At 41.6% G+C, this 18,808-nt stretch overlaps 1 protein-coding gene across 2 annotated transcripts in view; it reads right to left on the bottom strand.

The window, feature by feature from the left end:
- Positions 1-16,945, bottom strand: part of LOC122808637 — a 61,521-nt gene extending 44,576 nt beyond the window's left edge. The window contains exons 1-4 of one of the 2 annotated variants that reach the window (XM_044079602.1): positions 16,399-16,945; positions 12,084-12,137; positions 9,090-9,220; positions 7,320-7,448 (exon numbers count right to left, since the gene is read on the bottom strand). In XM_044079602.1, coding sequence (XP_043935537.1) covers positions 7,320-7,448; positions 9,090-9,220; positions 12,084-12,137; positions 16,399-16,444 — 360 coding nt within the window. In that variant the 5' untranslated portion in view covers positions 16,445-16,945. Of the gene's footprint in view, positions 1-7,319; positions 7,449-9,089; positions 9,221-12,083; positions 12,138-15,730; positions 16,076-16,398 lie in introns of those variants that run through there. The other variant, XM_044079611.1, reaches the window with a different exon arrangement.
- Positions 16,946-18,808: the final 1,863 nt, after the last annotated feature.

The raw sequence follows: 18,808 nt of genomic DNA, 5'->3' as shown, positions 1-18,808 counted from the left end.
CTTGCAGATAAGGCTTGTCAGACTGATGGGACGGTAGTTTCCGGGATCCAAGGTGGATCCCCTTGTGGATTGGGATAACTGTAGCTCTCGCCACTCAGTGGGCATGAAACCTGAGGTGAGGCTATGATTAAACATGACACTTAGGTGAGGTGCCAGTTCATATTGTAGTTCATGTAGTACACAGCCCGGGATGTCATCTGGTCCCATGGATGCTGTATTCTTGGCTTTAGAGAGTGCGTTTTGTACCTGTGTGGCCGTTATTACTGGAATTTGGCAATCTTCCGGTATTGAGATGGGCCATTTAGGGGGTGAGAGGGGGGTGAAGTTGGCACTAAATCGATCTGCCAGGATATTGGCAATATCCTTTGGATCAGTATATTTAATGCCATTCTGTTTTAGCTCAGAGCAGATCTGAGCATTGCCATTTAGATTTTTGACATAGTTATAGAATGCTTTGTGGTTGTCTTTGGAATCTTTGGCAATTTTATTTTCGTAACTAACTTTGGAGGATTTTATGAGGCATCTCAGTTTCTTACTGAGGCTAGTAAGGGAGTTTTTTGCATCCTGGGATTTTCCTCTTTTCTGCAAAAGTTTCTTCCTTTTGTTGTAAAGTTTGTTTATGGCAGGGGACCACCAGATTGGCTTCCTTTTTGGATGAGAGCATTTTGGTTCTATTTGGGATGGCACGATTCATGCATGAGTGGATGTGCTCGTACAGTGCCTTAGTGTAGGATTCAGCAGTTTCAGTTCCGTCTGCATGGGTGTCATGAAGTTTGTCACTTCTGACTTAAGTAGCATGAAGTTGGCTTTGGAGAAGTTTTTATGGTGGTTTCTTTACTGGGGGTGGGGTGGGATGTGGATGTTAAGGGTGATTAGCTTATGGTCATACCTGACTAACGAGGGGGTGACCATAGGTATGGAGCATTGATTTCCCATGTTGGTAATGACCAGGTCTAGGATTTTGGAGCCCTGGTAGGACTATGGATTAGTTGATCCAGGCGTTGGAATTTATGAATTCCAAGAACCGTTCGCAAAGGTGTTGGGACATGAGTAGTTTTCCCAGTTAATGGCAGGGTAGTTAAAATCACCCAGTATTAGGGTGTTTGGTTCTATCTTAATATTTTCCAGTATGTTTAGAAAGGTGTAGTGAGAATCTTGGGGTATGGTGGGGATCTGTAGCAAGCTACAATTTGGATTGCAGTCTTACCTAGTGTTAGTTGCACTTGGAGAATTTCAGACACATTGTGTTGGCCAACTAGCCTGGTGGTGTGAATATCCTTGGTGAATATTGACACTCCTCCACCTTTAGTGTTTCGGTCCTGGTTTGGTGGCGAAAAGTGTGGTAAGAGTTGTAGCCTGGTATTGCAGGGGTGCTCTCTGGAGCCTTGAACCAGGTCTCAGTTACTGCACAGATATCGATGTTCTCCATTTTTAGGAGTGCCTCGAGAGAGTGCATTTTGAGGTTTAGACTTCTAGCATTGAGTAGCATTACCTTCAGATTTTGCATGCTTGTACCTGTTACGCTGGTGGTTTTGTCCTTTGAAGTTTGCCTAAAAAAGGCACTATAGGGGTGGCAAGAGCCTTAGCCAGTAACCTGAATCCTAGGGGCGACAGGTGCAGACCATCTCTGGCAAAGCATCGAGGTCTGTCAATCATGTCATCCCAGGCAGACAGATACTGGATCCCCTTTGAATGACACCATAAGCTTAGCCAATTGTTGAAGTCAATCATTTTATCCTTATATTGTGGTATCATTCTGGGTGAAGGCAGGATGCTACTCAGGGCTAGGGTCATACCTGCCTGGGCCACATGATCCGAGAGCTCTTCCATGTCTCTTTTCATGTAGTCCAGGGAGGTACGTCTCAAGTCATTCACTCCAACATGGACAATGACAGAGTCATATTTGTACTTGTTGTGGAGTGACTTGAGTGCATGCGTTATGTGGCGGATCCTGGCACCCGACAGGCAGCTGACTGTAATTTTCTCCTTATTCAACCTGGTGAGAGGGACATCAGTGTGCGGACTATAGAGTCACCTATGACTAAAGTGTTAGGTACATTGTCTTGCCTTAGGGGCTGTTGCTGGGTGGCACACTGGTGTTGTGAACTATGTGACACATTGGTTGTGATTGGTGTTTGTTTGCGTTTCAGCTTCAGAGGTCTTTGTTGCTTAGGCAGGTTACAGTTAAGGGCCTCTGCATATGTGGATTTAGTGTTGCTATATGTGGGTGTTGGTGGTGTGGGTTTAGAAGGGCTATGTGTTGCTTGAGGTGTAGTGTGGGTGTTAACCTTCTCCTCTTGACTGTTTAGCACAATCTTGGGTGGAGAGAGCTTTGCTTCCATTTTGGCTATGTAAGTGCATCTCTCACAGGTTGTAGTGTTGGGTGGTAGGAGGAGAGGGTTGTCTGTGTACATGAGGCAATTGCTGCATTGCCCCAGTATGCCCAGATTCACCAGGTGGACAGGAGAAATCACTGGAAGCTGACCCTTGGACATGCCTGGTTTGGGGCTTTTTTTTCTTTGTAAAGTATAGGAGCTGTTTCCTTAGTAAGGTACTTTGCAATTATAGGCTGTTTAGTGCCTACTATTAATTTCTCCTTGTTAACAAGGAGAGTTCAGTGTTTGTATGAGTTTAAGGCTTCCTGGTGCTTTCCAGCAGGTATTAGAGAAAGTGCTAGTCACAGGGATGCTTAAAGGTAAGATTGAAAAGAATGCACTCTGCAGTGTGCACTAGAGAAGTTAGATGTGAAAGTAGGTAACTTAAGTTTAGTGGAGAGTTACTATTTTTAAAAACAGCAAGATGGATTGAAAGGGGTGGGCACTTTTGTATTTTGGTACTATGAAATACTGTAGGATGGCCAATAAATTTAAATAATTGAAGGGGTGGGATTTCAAAAATGATGATTTTGTGATTACTCACATAAGCCAGTGAAAGTAGAGAGAAATGAGATATATGGTCAGATTAACATAAGAGGCGGGCAACTAGAAAGACAGTGGTATTTTAACAAGACAACTAAAATGGGTGGAAGGGCGGGAAAAAATTCTGCCTGACTCAGAACAGAGAGAGCTGTGGTCTCTTTTAAAGTTTTAATATGCTATTAAAACAGAATGCAAGCAAAACACAAGGTAAAGAAAACAAACTACAGTATTCAAAATATAGAAAAGTAATACAAAAAATAAAAGCAAACTAACCTTTCCTTCACAGCAAAGTGTAGCAGAGTCTGGATGAGCCTTTCTGGTAAAGGAGGTTTGTCTCCCAGAGGCTTCCCCATCTCTGGAATAGACTTTATACACGTCAGAGTACCTTGCCGACCCTTTTCAAGTGCAACCTTGATGAGTGAATGGGAAACCACAAATTTGTCCCAGGGGTTCCATCTGTGTCCCTCACTGACAGGGACGACAATAGTGCTAACTGAGGTTTCTTTTTGAGGATAAACTCTTGACTAGGCTTGTAAGGGCCCCAGGGCCATTAGCCTAGTAACATCTTAAGATCCTATACATAGTTTGCACTAATTCTAACAATGTTTCTGGGACTTTGCACCACTGCAAGACTGCCCAAATCAACTTTCTTGGGACATTCTCATATACCTTCTCCAAGCCTAGAAAAGCCCAAGTTGGACTATTTCCTCACCTCTAGCTTCTTCTCAACTATCTTTTCACTACAAACATCATGTCAGTTGTGCTGATCCTGATCTGAATTGCACATCTCCCATCTTATCTAATACTGTGTATATTTGTTTATCACTCTCCCCAGAACTTTCATGTAGTGTGACACTTGATGAGCCTGGTTAGGTGCATACCAAAGGGGGAATTGTGATCAATAAATGCATGACAAGTGCCATGCACAGTGGAATAATGACATCCTTGTACTTCGATGCCATAACTAGTTACACAAAAAATGATTTCCTCACTGCCATTGGAACATGATACCGTCCAAGTGTGTGTCCCCAAGTCCCTGACTACTGAATCAATGCCCATTGTCACATGATACTGTCCAAGTGTGTCCCCAAGTCCCTGACTACTGAATCAATGCCATTGGCACATGATACCGTCCAAGTGTGTGTCCCCAAGTCCCTGACTACTGAATCAATGCCCATTGGCACATGATACCGTCCAAGTGTGTGTCCCCAAGTCCCTGACTACTGAATCAATGCCCATTGACACATGATACCGTCCAAGTGTGTGTCCCCAAGTCCCTGACTACTGAATCAATGCCCATTGGAACATGATACCGTCCAAGTGTGTCCCCAAGTCCCTGACTACTGAATCAATGCCATTGGCACATGATACTGTCCAAGTGTGTGTCCCCAAGTCCCTGACTACTGAATCAATGCCCATTGGCACATGATACAGTCCAAGTGTGTCCCCCCAAGTCCCTGACTACTGAATCAATGCCCATTGACACATGATACTGTCCAAGTGTGTGTCCCCAAGTCCCTGACTACTGAATCAATGCCCATTGGCACATGATACTGTCCAAGTGTGTGTCCCCAAGTCCCTGACTACTGAATCAATGCCCATTGGCACATGATACCGTCCAAGTGTGTGCCCCCAAGTCCCTGACTACTGAATCAATGCCCATTGGCACATGATACCATCCAAGTGTGTGTCCCCATGTCCCTGACTACTGAATCAATGCCCATTGGCACATGATACCGTCCAAGTGTGTGTCCCCAAGTCCCTGACTACTGAATCAATGCCCATTGACACATGATACTGTCCAAGTGTGTGTCCCCAAGTCCCTGACTACTGAATCAATGCCCATTGGCACATGATACTGTCCAAGTGTGTGTCCCCAAGTCCCTGACTACTGAATCAATGCCCATTGGCACATGATACCGTCCAAGTGTGTGTCCCCAAGTCCCTGACTACTGAATCAATGCCCATTGGCACATGATACCGTCCAAGTGTGTGTCCCCAAGTCCCTGACTACTGAATCAATGCCCATTGACACATGATACCATCCAAGTGTGTGTCCCCATGTCCCTGACTACTGAATCAATGCCCATTGGCACATGATACCGTCCAAGTGTGTGTCCCCAAGTCCCTGACTACTGAATCAATGCCCATTGACACATGATACCGTCCAAGTGTGTGTCCCCAAGTCCCTGACTACTGAATCAATGCCCATTGGCACATGATACCGTCCAAGTGTGTCCCCAAGTCCCTGACTACTGAATCAATGCCCATTGGCACATGATACCTTCCAAGTGTGTCCCCCCAAGTCCCTGACTACTGAATCAATGCCCATTGACACATGATACCGTCCAAGTGTGTCCCCCCAAGTCCCTGACTACTGAATCAATGCCCATTGGCACATGATACCGTCCAAGTGTGTCTCCCCAAGTCCCTGACTTCTAAATCAATGCCCATTGGCACATGATACCGTCCAAGTGTGTCCCCCCAAGTCCCTGACTACTAAATCAATGCCCATTGACACATGATACCATCCAAGTGTGTGTCCCCAAGTCCCTGACTACTGAATCAATGCCCATTGGCACATGATACCGTCCAAGTGTGTCCCCAAGTCCCTGACTGCTGAATCAATGCCCATTGGCACATGATACCGTCCAAGTGTGTGTCCCCAAGTCCCTGACTACTGAATCAATGCCCATTGGCACATGATACCATCCAAGTGTGTGCCCCCAAGTCCCTGACTACTGAATCAATGCCATTGGCACATGATACCGTCCAAGTGTGTGTCCCCAAGTCCCTGACTACTGAATCAATACCCATTGGCACATGATACTGTCCAAGTGTGTGTCCCCAAGTCCCTGACTACTGAATCAATGCCCATTGGCACATGATACTGTCCAAGTGTGTGTCCCCAAGTCCCTGACTACTGAATCAATGCTTAGGGGTGTTGCCAATATAGTAGTCATCAGGTGTGGTGGACTTCCCAAAAGAGATACCATTATGCATTTAGCATTAGTCAATGGCTCTGACACCAGTTATATTTCTGTGTCAGTCTTTCCTGAAGATCATTATTTGTTGGTGGGAGATTTTATGACTACTAATTTGCAACTGGCTGCAAAGTTGGTTCAGTCAGAGCCCCCTAAAGCTGGCTTTGACTTCAGAGAAATAGATGTAGTCCCAGGACTGATCCCGAGAGACTCCACTGATGACTGGCCTCTTTGTAAAGGTGGGTTCCCCAATTCTAACTCCATGGGCCCTGTCAATGAGCCAGATGGCTATTCACTGTGTGACATAAGGATTTATGCCTAAACTCTCGAGTTTAACAATGCTCGAGTGGGGTATTATGTTAAATGCCTTAGCAAGTCAAGGCAGGCAGTATGAACAATTTTGCCATTGTCCACTGCTTTGGCGACCTTTTTTGGAATATGGGCATGATAGTTAACTGCTTTAATACCAGGAAAGGAAGCATATACTTCCTCCCCACCAAACAAGCCATCCAGAGCAGGGTCCGATGTTTTGTTTTTGAGGAGTTTGTTAGTTGGAGCAAGCTCGAACTCCCTAGCATCATTACCCGATATCACAGCAAGGCCTACTATTTTTAAAGGAATAAAAGGATTTATTCAACACTGTACAGTCTATGTGGCTTCTGGGGGGGGGGGGTAGAAGCTATGAATCTGACTCCAAGGAAGCATCCAAATGCCTGAAATATGGGGAATAGCTACCAGCTTAAATTTTCAACAACCTTGCCTGAAGGCAGAGGTTTTCTCAAAAGAGGTGGTAGAATGTCCAACTTCTATCATACTATAACAAACATCAGGACGGCTAGGGCAGACAATAAGGTGGGCATCGAGCTGATGTCAGTCCCACTGAATAAAGGGCCATAGGCCTAGATGACTTACCCTTTTTAAAACAGCAAAACCATGGGCTGTATTCCAAGATTATCAGGTTCAAGAACAAAGGTGGCACAGCAGAAGACTTGACACAGATGAACAAGGCCACTCCACACGGGCAGCACCTCTTATTAACCAGGTAAGTGACTACAACTAACACCTATCCCACATACTATATGGAAAATGCTGCCCCTTGATCAGTTCTATGGTAATGGGTAAATGTTCTGGTTCTGTAGGCTTTAGAAGCACCATTTAGGTGCTTTTATGACTTTTCAGGCAGAGCAACCTTTGATGTCAGTGTATTAAACGTACTACACAAATTAACTATGAGCCCCAAAAATACATGAACATTACTGCCCAGGTTGCATATACATCTACATACATACTGATGACAATATAGTGAAAAAGCACACGTGGGAAATCAGGGGGGAAAAAAGAGGGAAAAAAAACCCACAGGTTAGCCATCACAGTTGTAGACAATGGATTTGAAATATAGACCCATGATAACACTTACCAGGGCACGATCAGTGCATGTATACAATAAATCAACACACTCCAGGACAGTTAACCTTTTCTTCTCAACAGCCTTTACTGGATAGGAGAATTTTGCTACTTCTGACTCAATGCTAGCAGCCACTGTGTCCTGTGAAGAGAAGATCAAATGTATGACCACATTTTAGAAAACAGACAATATTTATTCTCACGACACTTAGCTCAGCATTTACTGTGCGCTGTTTTCATACAGTTCCACAAGAAACATGAAGGTGCAGCGCCAAGGATATCTGAAAAGTCATAGGTATAGTGAGCTACCATATTGCCCCCTACTGCCGTGCACATTTCAGCCCCATCAACACGTCTCTACTGTGAGACTGTGACGTGATACTTAAGTTCCACTTCAAATTAGTGCTACTGCACCATTATCTATGCAGGGCCCTGCTGAAAAAAGCCAGCTAAGACTTCAGACCTGTGCCAGCTGAAATAACAAAAGTCCATGCATAAACCAGCTGACTGACATACAGGGATAAAGCCTAGTATGTGAGCAGGCAAAAGGGGGTATAGATTGTGTAGGGGGGCATTTCCTTTATGGTGCCATTGCATATCCACTTGGGTGACATCAACCCAGCTTATCATGTGTGTGTGTGTGTGGGGGGGCAACTGTAGAACAATGAAGGCAATATGAAAGCCTCTTCCCTGCTTTCCCCCAGTTGAGAGAGTAGACCTTCATGTCTGAAGGAAGAGATCCATCATGGCTACTTCCTGGGTACCCCACAAAATGCAGTGGGTCCTAGGATGACCAGTAGCAATGTGAAAAGACAGGGACCCAAAATCAGAAAAAGCTGGGGAAAAAAAAAGTTCACACACCATTACCTACATGGACTCCCACATGAGGGCAAGAATAAAACAAAAATAACAGTTAATATTTCTTCTGCATTACATGTACAAACTGGAACTGTTGAAAAAACAAAGTGCTTGTACTTTATCAAAGTTCATCCTCTGACTTACACACCTATTGACTTTTGTCAGGAAAGAATGAAAGATGACAAGGCTGTGACTCTTTGCAGTCACCACAACTACACCATTACCTAGAATGTCTTTTACACATTCTCATCAAGGATTTAAAATAATTTATCAAAAACTTGCTTATTATAACAAACTACAGACCCAGGCCGCTTCTACTACATCTCAGGGAATTAAGGAACCTATTCGCTAAACAGTCAGAAAATTAAAATTCCATGACTGCACAAATGTGAACTGAGGCATTTCAGGAAAGGATTCAGTGCCAGCACCCACTTAGAAATGGCATGAGCAGTGATTTTTTTATGGAAAGCAACTGCTGAATAGCAGTGATTTCCCATGGAAAATAGTTAGAGGGGGAGTTTGAAGTTCACCGAGATATGTTCAGAGAGTTAGAATCTCCTCCAGTTAGCACTAGCCAGGGAGAACAAGAAACCCCCTTGCAGGGGTCTAAGCAGGTGGTGCACAGAACTTTTCTGGCCAGAGGACAGGCAGGGGGACTGTGACAGCAGTAACAGGAACATTAACATTCTTACTACATATCTGAAAAACATGACTATACCCCTCGTGTTACCCAGCTGGCAGTATATGGTCTATTTCTGTAGTACCCGGTTGTAGCTTTCATGGCAGTTCTCTGCAGTACAAAGCTTTACAGATATAGAAAATGTTCCTGACCCACTCAATACCTCCATAATGCTTTTGAATTAGTTACTGGAATGTTAAAATGTCCGTTTTACTCTGAAAAGCCCCTCTGTAGTAAGCTACTTACATTTTGAAGTACCCAATATTCTGCGATGCACTCTACATCTGAAAGGATATCTTCTAAGCTGATCTCATCAATATCGTTGGCACTGTAGTTGCAGGTGTAGTTGTAGGTGTACATCTCCTGGCCACAGACCACTATGAAGGGAAAAAAATAAAGTATATTTCAAGTCCTGAAGGCAATATTTAGAACCCTGAAGGCAAAGTGGAGCACATTCAGTCTACAAATGGGAAACGTAAACAAAGAGGCTAGAGAAACAAAGTTACGAAATGGAGGCCTACAAAGTTACCTAGCTCTTACCCTAACCCATAAACACTTGTACACACTCCCACTTTCATTAACTCAAACCAAATCCAATACACAATGACAACAAATCCAGTCAACAAACCTTGGCCTCGAGTACACAGAGATACTACGTAAAAACTCACAATGCTTTCAAATCAACTAATGCAATGTTCAAGAGAACAAACTAACTATATATGAGAAGTTGCTTTGGTCAAAACTATCAAATGTCAACATCTGTTTAGTCAACAATGCAAATGATTGACAGGTGTGCTTCAGTCCCATTTTGATAGAGCAATCAGAGAATGAGCATCTATGAGTGTAACAGCTATTTTACTTATAAGTTTATCCAAGTTAAAGTTATTAAGCCTTAATCTTGATGCATTTGTACATAATAAAGATGCTTGAACAGAACCCACAAAAGGCTCGTCTATTTTATCCTGACTAGACAAGCAACAGTGAGTATATCAGAGCTCTCAAACTGGGATACTTTGCTCTGAAGTGTGTAATAAAAAATACATTTGGGGTGGGCAGAGGTGTATAGTCCAGTCCCAGAAAATAGTATGTTCCTGTTGTGCTCTTAGGGGAAAATTGTGAAATATGACTTCACTTTAAGTGACAGTTTCATACTGCAGTCAGTAGTGAGGACTGAAGCTTCTTAGTTACTGACCCAGGATAGCAAGGGACATCATTTAATTGTTGGCAGCCCGGTGAGATACTGGCCGAATAGCACAGTTACACTCGACAAAAGTGCTCAACATTAGTTTCTACACAATAAAGCTTCCTGTGTTTTCTACTGGTGGTCTCTGGGACCTGGTTTCTAGCCTCATTTGAGTTTCTCAAGGTTCTTGGTTTGTTATGGCCACTACAAAATGACTACCTATGTTACCTCTGTTCAGGACACAGATGACTACGCTCATCTGTACTGCACCCACCCTACAACTCTAACACCATAACAGGCCCTCTCTGCAGTGGAATCTTGTCTCTAACTCAAATCTGATTTTTAACCCATGTTAAACTAAACTAATGCTTTTTTTCCCCAGTAAGTTCACTGGCCCTCTATCTTCATTTAAAATATACTCCTGCAACAGTACCATAATTACTACTGTATCTGGAGCAGAACCTCTAGGTGTTCTAATTGACAACATGAAATCTGACATACACTTGCCACAGGCTATAACAAAAAAAACACATAAAACTAGGGACACTTTATAGAATCAAGCCCTTCCTCACTAGCACTACAAGATAGGCTATTGCCAAAACCCACCTCCTTTCTGCCTCCCCTATCTTTACTAACCTAAAGAGAATGCATTTAGTGAGACTCGAGGCTTGCTATAATAAAATAGATAAATTGCTACAAAACTCTGCACAAAATCCCACCACTTCTTTGCCCTTCAACAACTCAACTGGCTATAATTACCCCACTACTTAACCTACATCCAAACAGCCACTGCCCACAAACTGACATACCAACCAGAAAATTCCCCTGTTCTCCACAATCTGTTCCTTCTCCACATCAGCACTCGTGTTTTCTGTTCTTCTAATAAAGCGCTACAAATCTCCAAATCAAACAGACAGTTTCACCAGGGACTCTATCTACCAAAAATCTGGCACACTATCCCTCAACCTACCATAACTATTGCTAACCTAATCCATTAAAAAAAAACTGCTTAAGACTCATTTGTCTAACAGCTGGCTATGCCCATGCTCTGGCCCTGGTTAGATCACTATCTTCCAGCTAATTTATATCCCAACCTAATTGCCTAACATATGTAATTATATTCTCTCTTACTACTATATTCCCCTCCCCCCAACCACTAATTGTAATCCTCTTAGTCCATATCGCCCTCCTACCAAATAACCCATACTTTACTTTTATTCAAATACCCCAAGCTCTCATTTCCTCTGCTTTCTTCAACCTTGCCAACATCCCTCTTTTTTCACCTATGGGTGCACACTTACCAATTTACTTTCTATGTTACATATTCTTTTTCACCCCTTTCCCACTTTTGAGAGTTCCTCCCCTCCCTCACTCTTCCATATTATTCCCTTTTTAACTACCTTCTAACATAGGCATGGTTCCCCCTTTATTTTAAGATTTATCCAGATTTCTTGAGCTAAGAGGTACTGCTGCTGCCACCACTGGTTGACCTCACACACGCTAGTTATTTCAATTTTAGACTCCCTAAACTGCAAAAGTGCTGTTTAAGGAGTGTAAAATAACAGCCTGTTCAATCACACGCTCACTTTCACACACACACATACTTTTATTAAATATTCTGCATTTATTTTTAATTTTACACTGGGAGAACATTCATTCTCCAATAAGGGCGCTATATATGTGTCGTCCATTCTCTTATGACACTTATATGATTCAGAGAGCCATCTTCAAACACTTGTTGGAAGGCTAAAATTTTTAGAGTAGGTCAGGCTCAGGCACAACACTACAACTGGGCTATGTACCAAGGGAACCGTATAGCCAGGAGGGATACTTGTATTCAGGAACAGCCCTCCCATCCTACACTGCACCCATTATCAATCCCTATAACTAAGGAAGACCAATATATTGTTATCCATAAAAAACAGGAAAATGTGTTACTTAAGCAAGACATCATTCTGAATGTAGTTATCACAATTTCAACCCTTATTAAGCATAGTATACGTGAAAAGTGCTATGAGCGGTACAGTACATTTCACATTTGGTGGTTCAGAACTTACCTCCACTTTGAAAGCGTCCTTCTCCAACAGAAATTGTACCCATTGCTGTTGCCACTGAAAAATAGGATTACAATTATAACATACTTTACTTGAGTATGTAAGTATAAATATAAAAGAAAACTGAAACAAGGTCATGAGAAACTAAAATACCTTAATGGTCTGTATTTATAAAGCTTTATATTAAGTAAACAGGTTAAGTGAGTGAACTAATCGAAAGTGAGACCTTTTTGAAACAATGTATCAATGCAGCCACATAACAGAGTGTTTCAGGGTATGTCATGGTAAAATGCTGACAGCAAAAAGCTGTTAATCTGCAGAGCTCTTTGTGAAACAGCCAAAGACATTACATTTATTTTATTCCTATAAACAGCGAGTACAGCTGTATTCCAAATTTCAGGTGACTTAACAGTTGACTAACTGTTGGATGTAAACGGGCTATAAAGGCTAGATAACCAACCAGGAACACATCTGAAAGCAAAAAGTAAGCTGTCAAATATCATGACATCTTTTAACAATTTAATGTTATGAACATATCTCTACCTAATGCATGATCTAAATATAATGATGAGGCTATCTCCATAATTCTTAATATAGTTATCAAAATCAGATTCTGTGACTATCATTACAACCTAGAAGTCTGGTGAGCATTGAAAATCATGTCTAAAGGACTGCACTAAAACTCCACATTTCTAATTTAAAAAGTGTGTATGAAACTTCATGTATGTCAACATTCTTCTGTGGAAAAAAATAAGTAAATTAGCAGTTAAATAATTGCTTACAGCTATCACCATTTAGTAGTTTCTTTAATTTTTAGAGACACGGTTTTGTTTTACAGCAGTACCCCCGAATGCACAGTAGCAAGGCCCGCGCAACAAATGGTGATTTTTTTTCTCTTTCGTTGAATAAACATGTCGATGTTTTGTCTGTCCGCATGAATATTCATCCGGGATTGCTGGCATGCAGAAAAAGGTTTCCTATCATCTAAGCGAACGCTGTTTAATTTAATGTGTTTACCTGAAGTGGCGAAATTCCGAAAGCACGGAACAGAGATTTTTTTCCCAGGGAAAAAAATCACTGGGCTGTTTTCTAGACTTTGTCATTTCCTCCACTGTGGTGCGATCTTGGAGTTGGTATATTTCAAGAGGTTTATTTTGTTTGTATTTTTTTAATGGATCAGCGATTTTTTTTCCCTGCTGATCCGTGTTTTTGGCATTTTGGATTTGCGAAGTGTTTGGGTCGATTATAAAGCGTTTGCAATTTCACGCATTCATTGATATAATATGGGCCCTGCCGAAAGGATACATAGGAGAAAAAAATTCAGTAGATTGCATACTATTTATACTGACTAGCAATATATATTTCTGTTTTTTTCCTAGTAGTGGACAAGCTGCTTCCAGTGATTTGTAATATATATTTCATGTAAAGTGAAATTAAATTGTGCCAGAGTGGTTAGTTTAATGAAAACAGTTATAGATTACCACATCAGCACAGAACACACAAAACAAGGCCTTTTATCTGCATTTTAGCAATGAGATTATGTGTTTTTCAGCATAGCTTGTTGTCGAACTAAGTAACTCCTTTTGAGCCCTTTGTGGTTCACTGGATATTTTAGAGTTGTGAAGGCCTTGCAGTTGCCACTTTTGCATTACTTTTAAATTTACTTTTGTTCATGGAGCCAAGATTTGGACCATTTCACATAAAACCATATTAACAATAGGACGCTTGTTTTATATTAAACTAGCAAGTTTTGCATACTAGCAGCCTTCTGTTTTGGGAGTAACATCCAACACCTAAAACACATCTGAGGTAAAGCACAGCAGTGCTTACTTAAACACGAGTAGATGGTAGCAGCATGAAAGCAGTCAAACAGTGATAGGTATCAGGCAGCACATACAGCAGTTTGTAAATGAAATGCAAGACAAGGTGTTTAATTCAAAAAGATATGTAGCAAATTTAATTATAAACAGAACTGTAAGGCAGATCTTGAAATACAGTAGTTGCATTAACTTAATGCATCTTTCCTTTGTGGGCCAAGTGCTATCTATGACTTACCTACACTTCAAAGAGAAGAAAACTTTCATCAACAAGGTGCTAAATGTTAAAGGGACACTAGCTTAGATTTTTTGCTTGAGCAGTTTGTTTACATTTTAGCACAGTGTAAGTCACATAATCACCCAGAGGCAAGGTTTATCAAACTGCCTTCTTACCATACTGCAGGTCAGATTACACAAACTCTCAGCAGGGGTGGCTTTCTTAGAGGAAGTGTGAAAAGGTTACATTTCAAGTATGTCCTTTTCTGTTTACCTTCCCCATCTATGGCAATTAGATTAGCTGGAATCACTGCATTTCACTCAGCTAGATAACCTGTTTTGTCACACTCAAAACTGCTGCCTCTTTAGCACCGAATTGCTATGTACTTGTTTTTATAAACTAGGTCTAATAATTATTCAGGCCTAGGCAGTAATATTTCTGTTTATGTTTGTTACTAAAATCTTTTTTCATGCACTGGCAATTATTTGACTCGTGTCTTGCTTGCATTCATCTAGCTGCACTTTTATAATCGAACACATTTTTCCTCATTTTACATCACAATATTGCTTTGGCCGGTTGTGCTTGTAGAATAAAACATTCAATCAACCTTACTTTAAAAAGACTGTTTGCCGTAAGGCAAACGGAAATGTTTTAGAAGTTTATTATTTTGCATTTAATTCTGGATCCTCACTGTGTCGGGAACACTCAACTGACATGCACATGGAGTGATTTCACCACGTGTCAATCAACAAGCAACGTATGCGTGATGTCACAGGTAACATCACAGCCACTAGGCATGTCTATCATGCTGGCCACACCAATTTCTGCGCGAAACGACCAGTTTTGTAAAACAATGTCAATGACACTTAATCATTCATTGAAATAATTGCTAGCTTCCATGCCGTCCCTCCCCCAACACATAAATGGGACATGACTTCTATGCCACCCCTCCCCCAACACATCAATGGGACATGACTGCCCCTGCCAGGAGAATGCAACAGCAAACAGTACTGGGGACTTGTGTGTTCACCAGTGGGCCGGTAGGGGGGAACTCCGGAGTTTACTGGTTACTATACTCACCAAAAATAATTCCAGGACACAAGCAATTCAAAACTAAACTAAGGTGTCAAGTTGAAAAGACTATGGACTACTCTCTTCAAACAGCAACGACTTATTACAGCTAGTAGAACGGACACAGGTGCTATATAAAGCCGAAAGAGTTTTTAGACAGAATACATCAAAGTAACTCACACCGTGATAAGAAAACTCTAAGAAGGTCAGATTACTTTGAACCAAAGACTGCTCTAACACAAGACTGACGGCTGTCAACTTCGTGCATGCTTTTTCCCCAGATGTGCAAAACGTGACGGCAGAATAGCAACACACAAATCCGCGCAGTATGGGAGTGGACAAGGTTTTAGCAATAAATCCCAGGAGGAACAAGTGCAGGCCATTTCTAGCAGTATAAAAGATAGAGAGCGTGTATGTATTATATCGAGATCACCTTTCCGGTTCTCCAGACTCCGCTATATCTGCAAAACACGCAACAGTAGCATATGAAATGCTCACACCTCTCCATACATGCAACAGTAAAATTAAAATGCCCTTCCTCACACCTCTGGGCGCTTCTGATTTTCAAGTATATCCCGGGTCTTGGTCCAAAGTTTTGTTCTGTCCCTCCTAATCTCAAAACTGTCAAACTTTGCAGAAAGCGTCGTAGATTACATTTAACAACGCCGGTGATTAGAGTAACATACACGTTTCTCATACTCTCTTGCTACATCATTTTTTCACGTAAACAGGATTAACATTTTAAAATCCGTTATTTTCCATCAAAGAAGGTCAGGCGGCTTTGGAACCACCACTGCCCAGAGTCAAGAGATTAATCCATCTGACAAGGGGTTCGCATTTTAGAGGGCAACTCCACAATGATGATGCAACAGCAGCTTGGAAATGTCCTCCAGATAGGTACGACAGAAAAGCAAATTAAGGACACGCTATGGGCATGCACTATTTCCACAATATGTAACGCTAAGAAAGCAGAGTCTGCAGCCAACATTGACCACTTGGTCCAATATACCTAAGGTGAGGACTCGAGAACAAGATAAGTAGCAAATCGTTACCACCTTCGCCCCCCAGATACCACAGCATACCTTCCCCATATACAGCACTAGAAATTAAAATAATACATTCCGTTCCCATTTGAAAAAAAAAATAAATGGCAATTGACAAGAACAGAAAAAGACGGTCCCTCTGGCCAAAGCATGATCATTAGGGCACTTACCAACAACATAAAAAATTGTTATTCTCGGCGAGGGCATGATCACCATTAATATACCAAACCAAGTAAGTTAAACTTCCTAAAAATTTCTTTCTCTACTGCTGGATCGAATTGCATTGCAGAAGTATATAACTTGATTCCTACGTCATCGTTGGGCGGGGAAACAGGGGGTGTACGCACTTTTTTTGTGAATGGGACCTGCCTGTTGGAATGCCAAGTATTCTGCAGCAAATTCCGAACCAGAACACGCCCCCCATCATCATCATGTTGACGTACGGACTCGCGAGAGGACCATAACTTTGGAAATTACTTCTTTACAGCGTGGATAAAATGAAATTTTACAAATATGTCCAGTGGAAACGTAATGAATGATCGGTGTTAGCTGTTACTTCTCACGTCCCGCACTGTACTTCGCACGAGTTGTGTATCAATGCGCCTCACGATACTAACTGCAGCAGTTCTAGTCTACAAAGTAAATAGGTTACGTGCGCACGCGGTGGGCGAGATCACTGTCACTGACCGCGGGCCTGATGGCAATCGCAGCGCATACATTCCATTAACCCTTTATGTCTTATGTAATGGGTTAGCAAGTGAAAAGGTTGACAATACAGGAAGCCCGCAAAGCTACCAGTATTTTAATTCCGATTTTCGGCCTCAGATTTTTGTTTTACCTCCACAAAATTTGTGGATTTCTTGCAAATCTTTGAGGCTTGAAGTAGCTAAATAGTAATAGATAAATATTTGAGTTTCCGGATACATATCTATAATAAATGCCTCCTGCTTTTGTGCATTCCTGTGCAGCTGTTGGTCTAAAATGTGTGGAAGGCAATGTAGGCCTGCATTGCGATGATGCTCTCCCCAGCTTTCAAGGATAGAGCATTATGGTACACTGGAGGTAACTGGGAGGTATGGTGAGAGGGTGGAGAGCAATTTTACTGACTGATACCTATTAGATAGGTAGCTTTTGAACCTAGAAGGGTGGGCTGAGAGAGACCTAGTGAGGACATTTGAAGTAAAAGTTTGCTGTAACGAACTGTGTCAAAGGCTTTAGACAAGATAGAAATAAGGAGGAGACTAGTTTGCCATTATTTGTAGCATTTTTGGCAGTATCTATATAGGTTTGAAGTGCAGTGTTAGTACTGTGGGAAGGGCAGATGTCATGTTGTCTGTGGAATAGGAGTTCTTCCTGCAAGAGATAGTTTAGCAGTTGTTTTTGAATACATTTTTTAAGCATTTTGGAGAGGGGGGATAAGATTGTTACAGGTCTAAAGTTAATAACTTATGTTGAATTTCCGACTTTTCCCAGAGAGGGGGGACATGGGATGCCTAGATTGACCTATATATAAGGATTGAGACAGGATAGGCAATGTTACCAGCTGCTATTTTAAGGTATTCACTTGGAAGGACATCAGCTGAAATAGAGCTTGGTTTGAGTTTGTTTAAAAGTAGTTTTATATAGGATGTGGGCACAGGTTTGAATGTGAAAGTGGGCATGGTGTTACATGGCTGCTGGGAAATGCTAGGATTAGATGCTGGGGTATTGTATTGTACTGGCTCATCAGATGTGCAGTAGCAAGTGCCGCCCAAAGCCCACCCAACACCCAGCAACAGGTTGATGTCAAACAGTAGTTATGAATAAACATTGCCATGCCCCCTTCCTCTCCCTACCCCTAGACACCCTGCCTCACATCATCTGATCATTGGATTCCTTCCTCTGCAAGCTCTGGCTCACCATTTACACTCCCCCTTTCTCCTCATTCAATCTCTCAGACCTGTTATAACATGCTTAACTACCGCAATTCATCTCAACTCCAAATACATATCCAACTGACCTATACCTAGCTTCCTCTCTCTACCGCGTATACTACTCACACAGTCTCCTCTCTTACTCCTCTATCTTCCCCTTCCATCAAATTAGCCCTTCTAGCTTGTTCCACTTTAATGTGGAGCATCTGCTTTATATATTTTTGAGTTCAGTGCAATATTTGTATATAAGATTTAGGTATATGAGTTTAGAACAGCATCCGTTTGAGCTTAGTACTATATGTATATATATATATATTTATATATATATATATATATCCTACCTTTATTCCTAGCCTCTAGCTAGATATTGGTATATCTGTTCATTACTATGTTTCATATTGTATGTATAGCTAATTTTTGCTGCAGTTTGTATTATTTGCTATTGTATGTATATTCCATTGTTCTTCATGTACTCTGCTGATCATTTATTGTTCTGTGGAGCTTTTCTTCCCCCGACCTCCACTCAATTTCCCAGTAAACAAATATAAATAAGTAAATAAATAATAATTTGTTTCTCGGCCACATAAATATTCAAGTGAACAAGGCCTCGTATATGATATGTGTTTTTTTTCTTATTAACTTGGCAACTGTTTTTACAGAACAACAA

This window comes from Protopterus annectens, chromosome 1.part1, assembly GCF_019279795.1.
Source record: "Protopterus annectens isolate FY-2018-M chromosome 1.part1, PAN1.0, whole genome shotgun sequence".
Taxonomy (NCBI): Eukaryota; Metazoa; Chordata; order Ceratodontiformes; family Protopteridae; genus Protopterus; species Protopterus annectens.
This window is presented reverse-complemented; position numbering and strand designations above follow the sequence as displayed.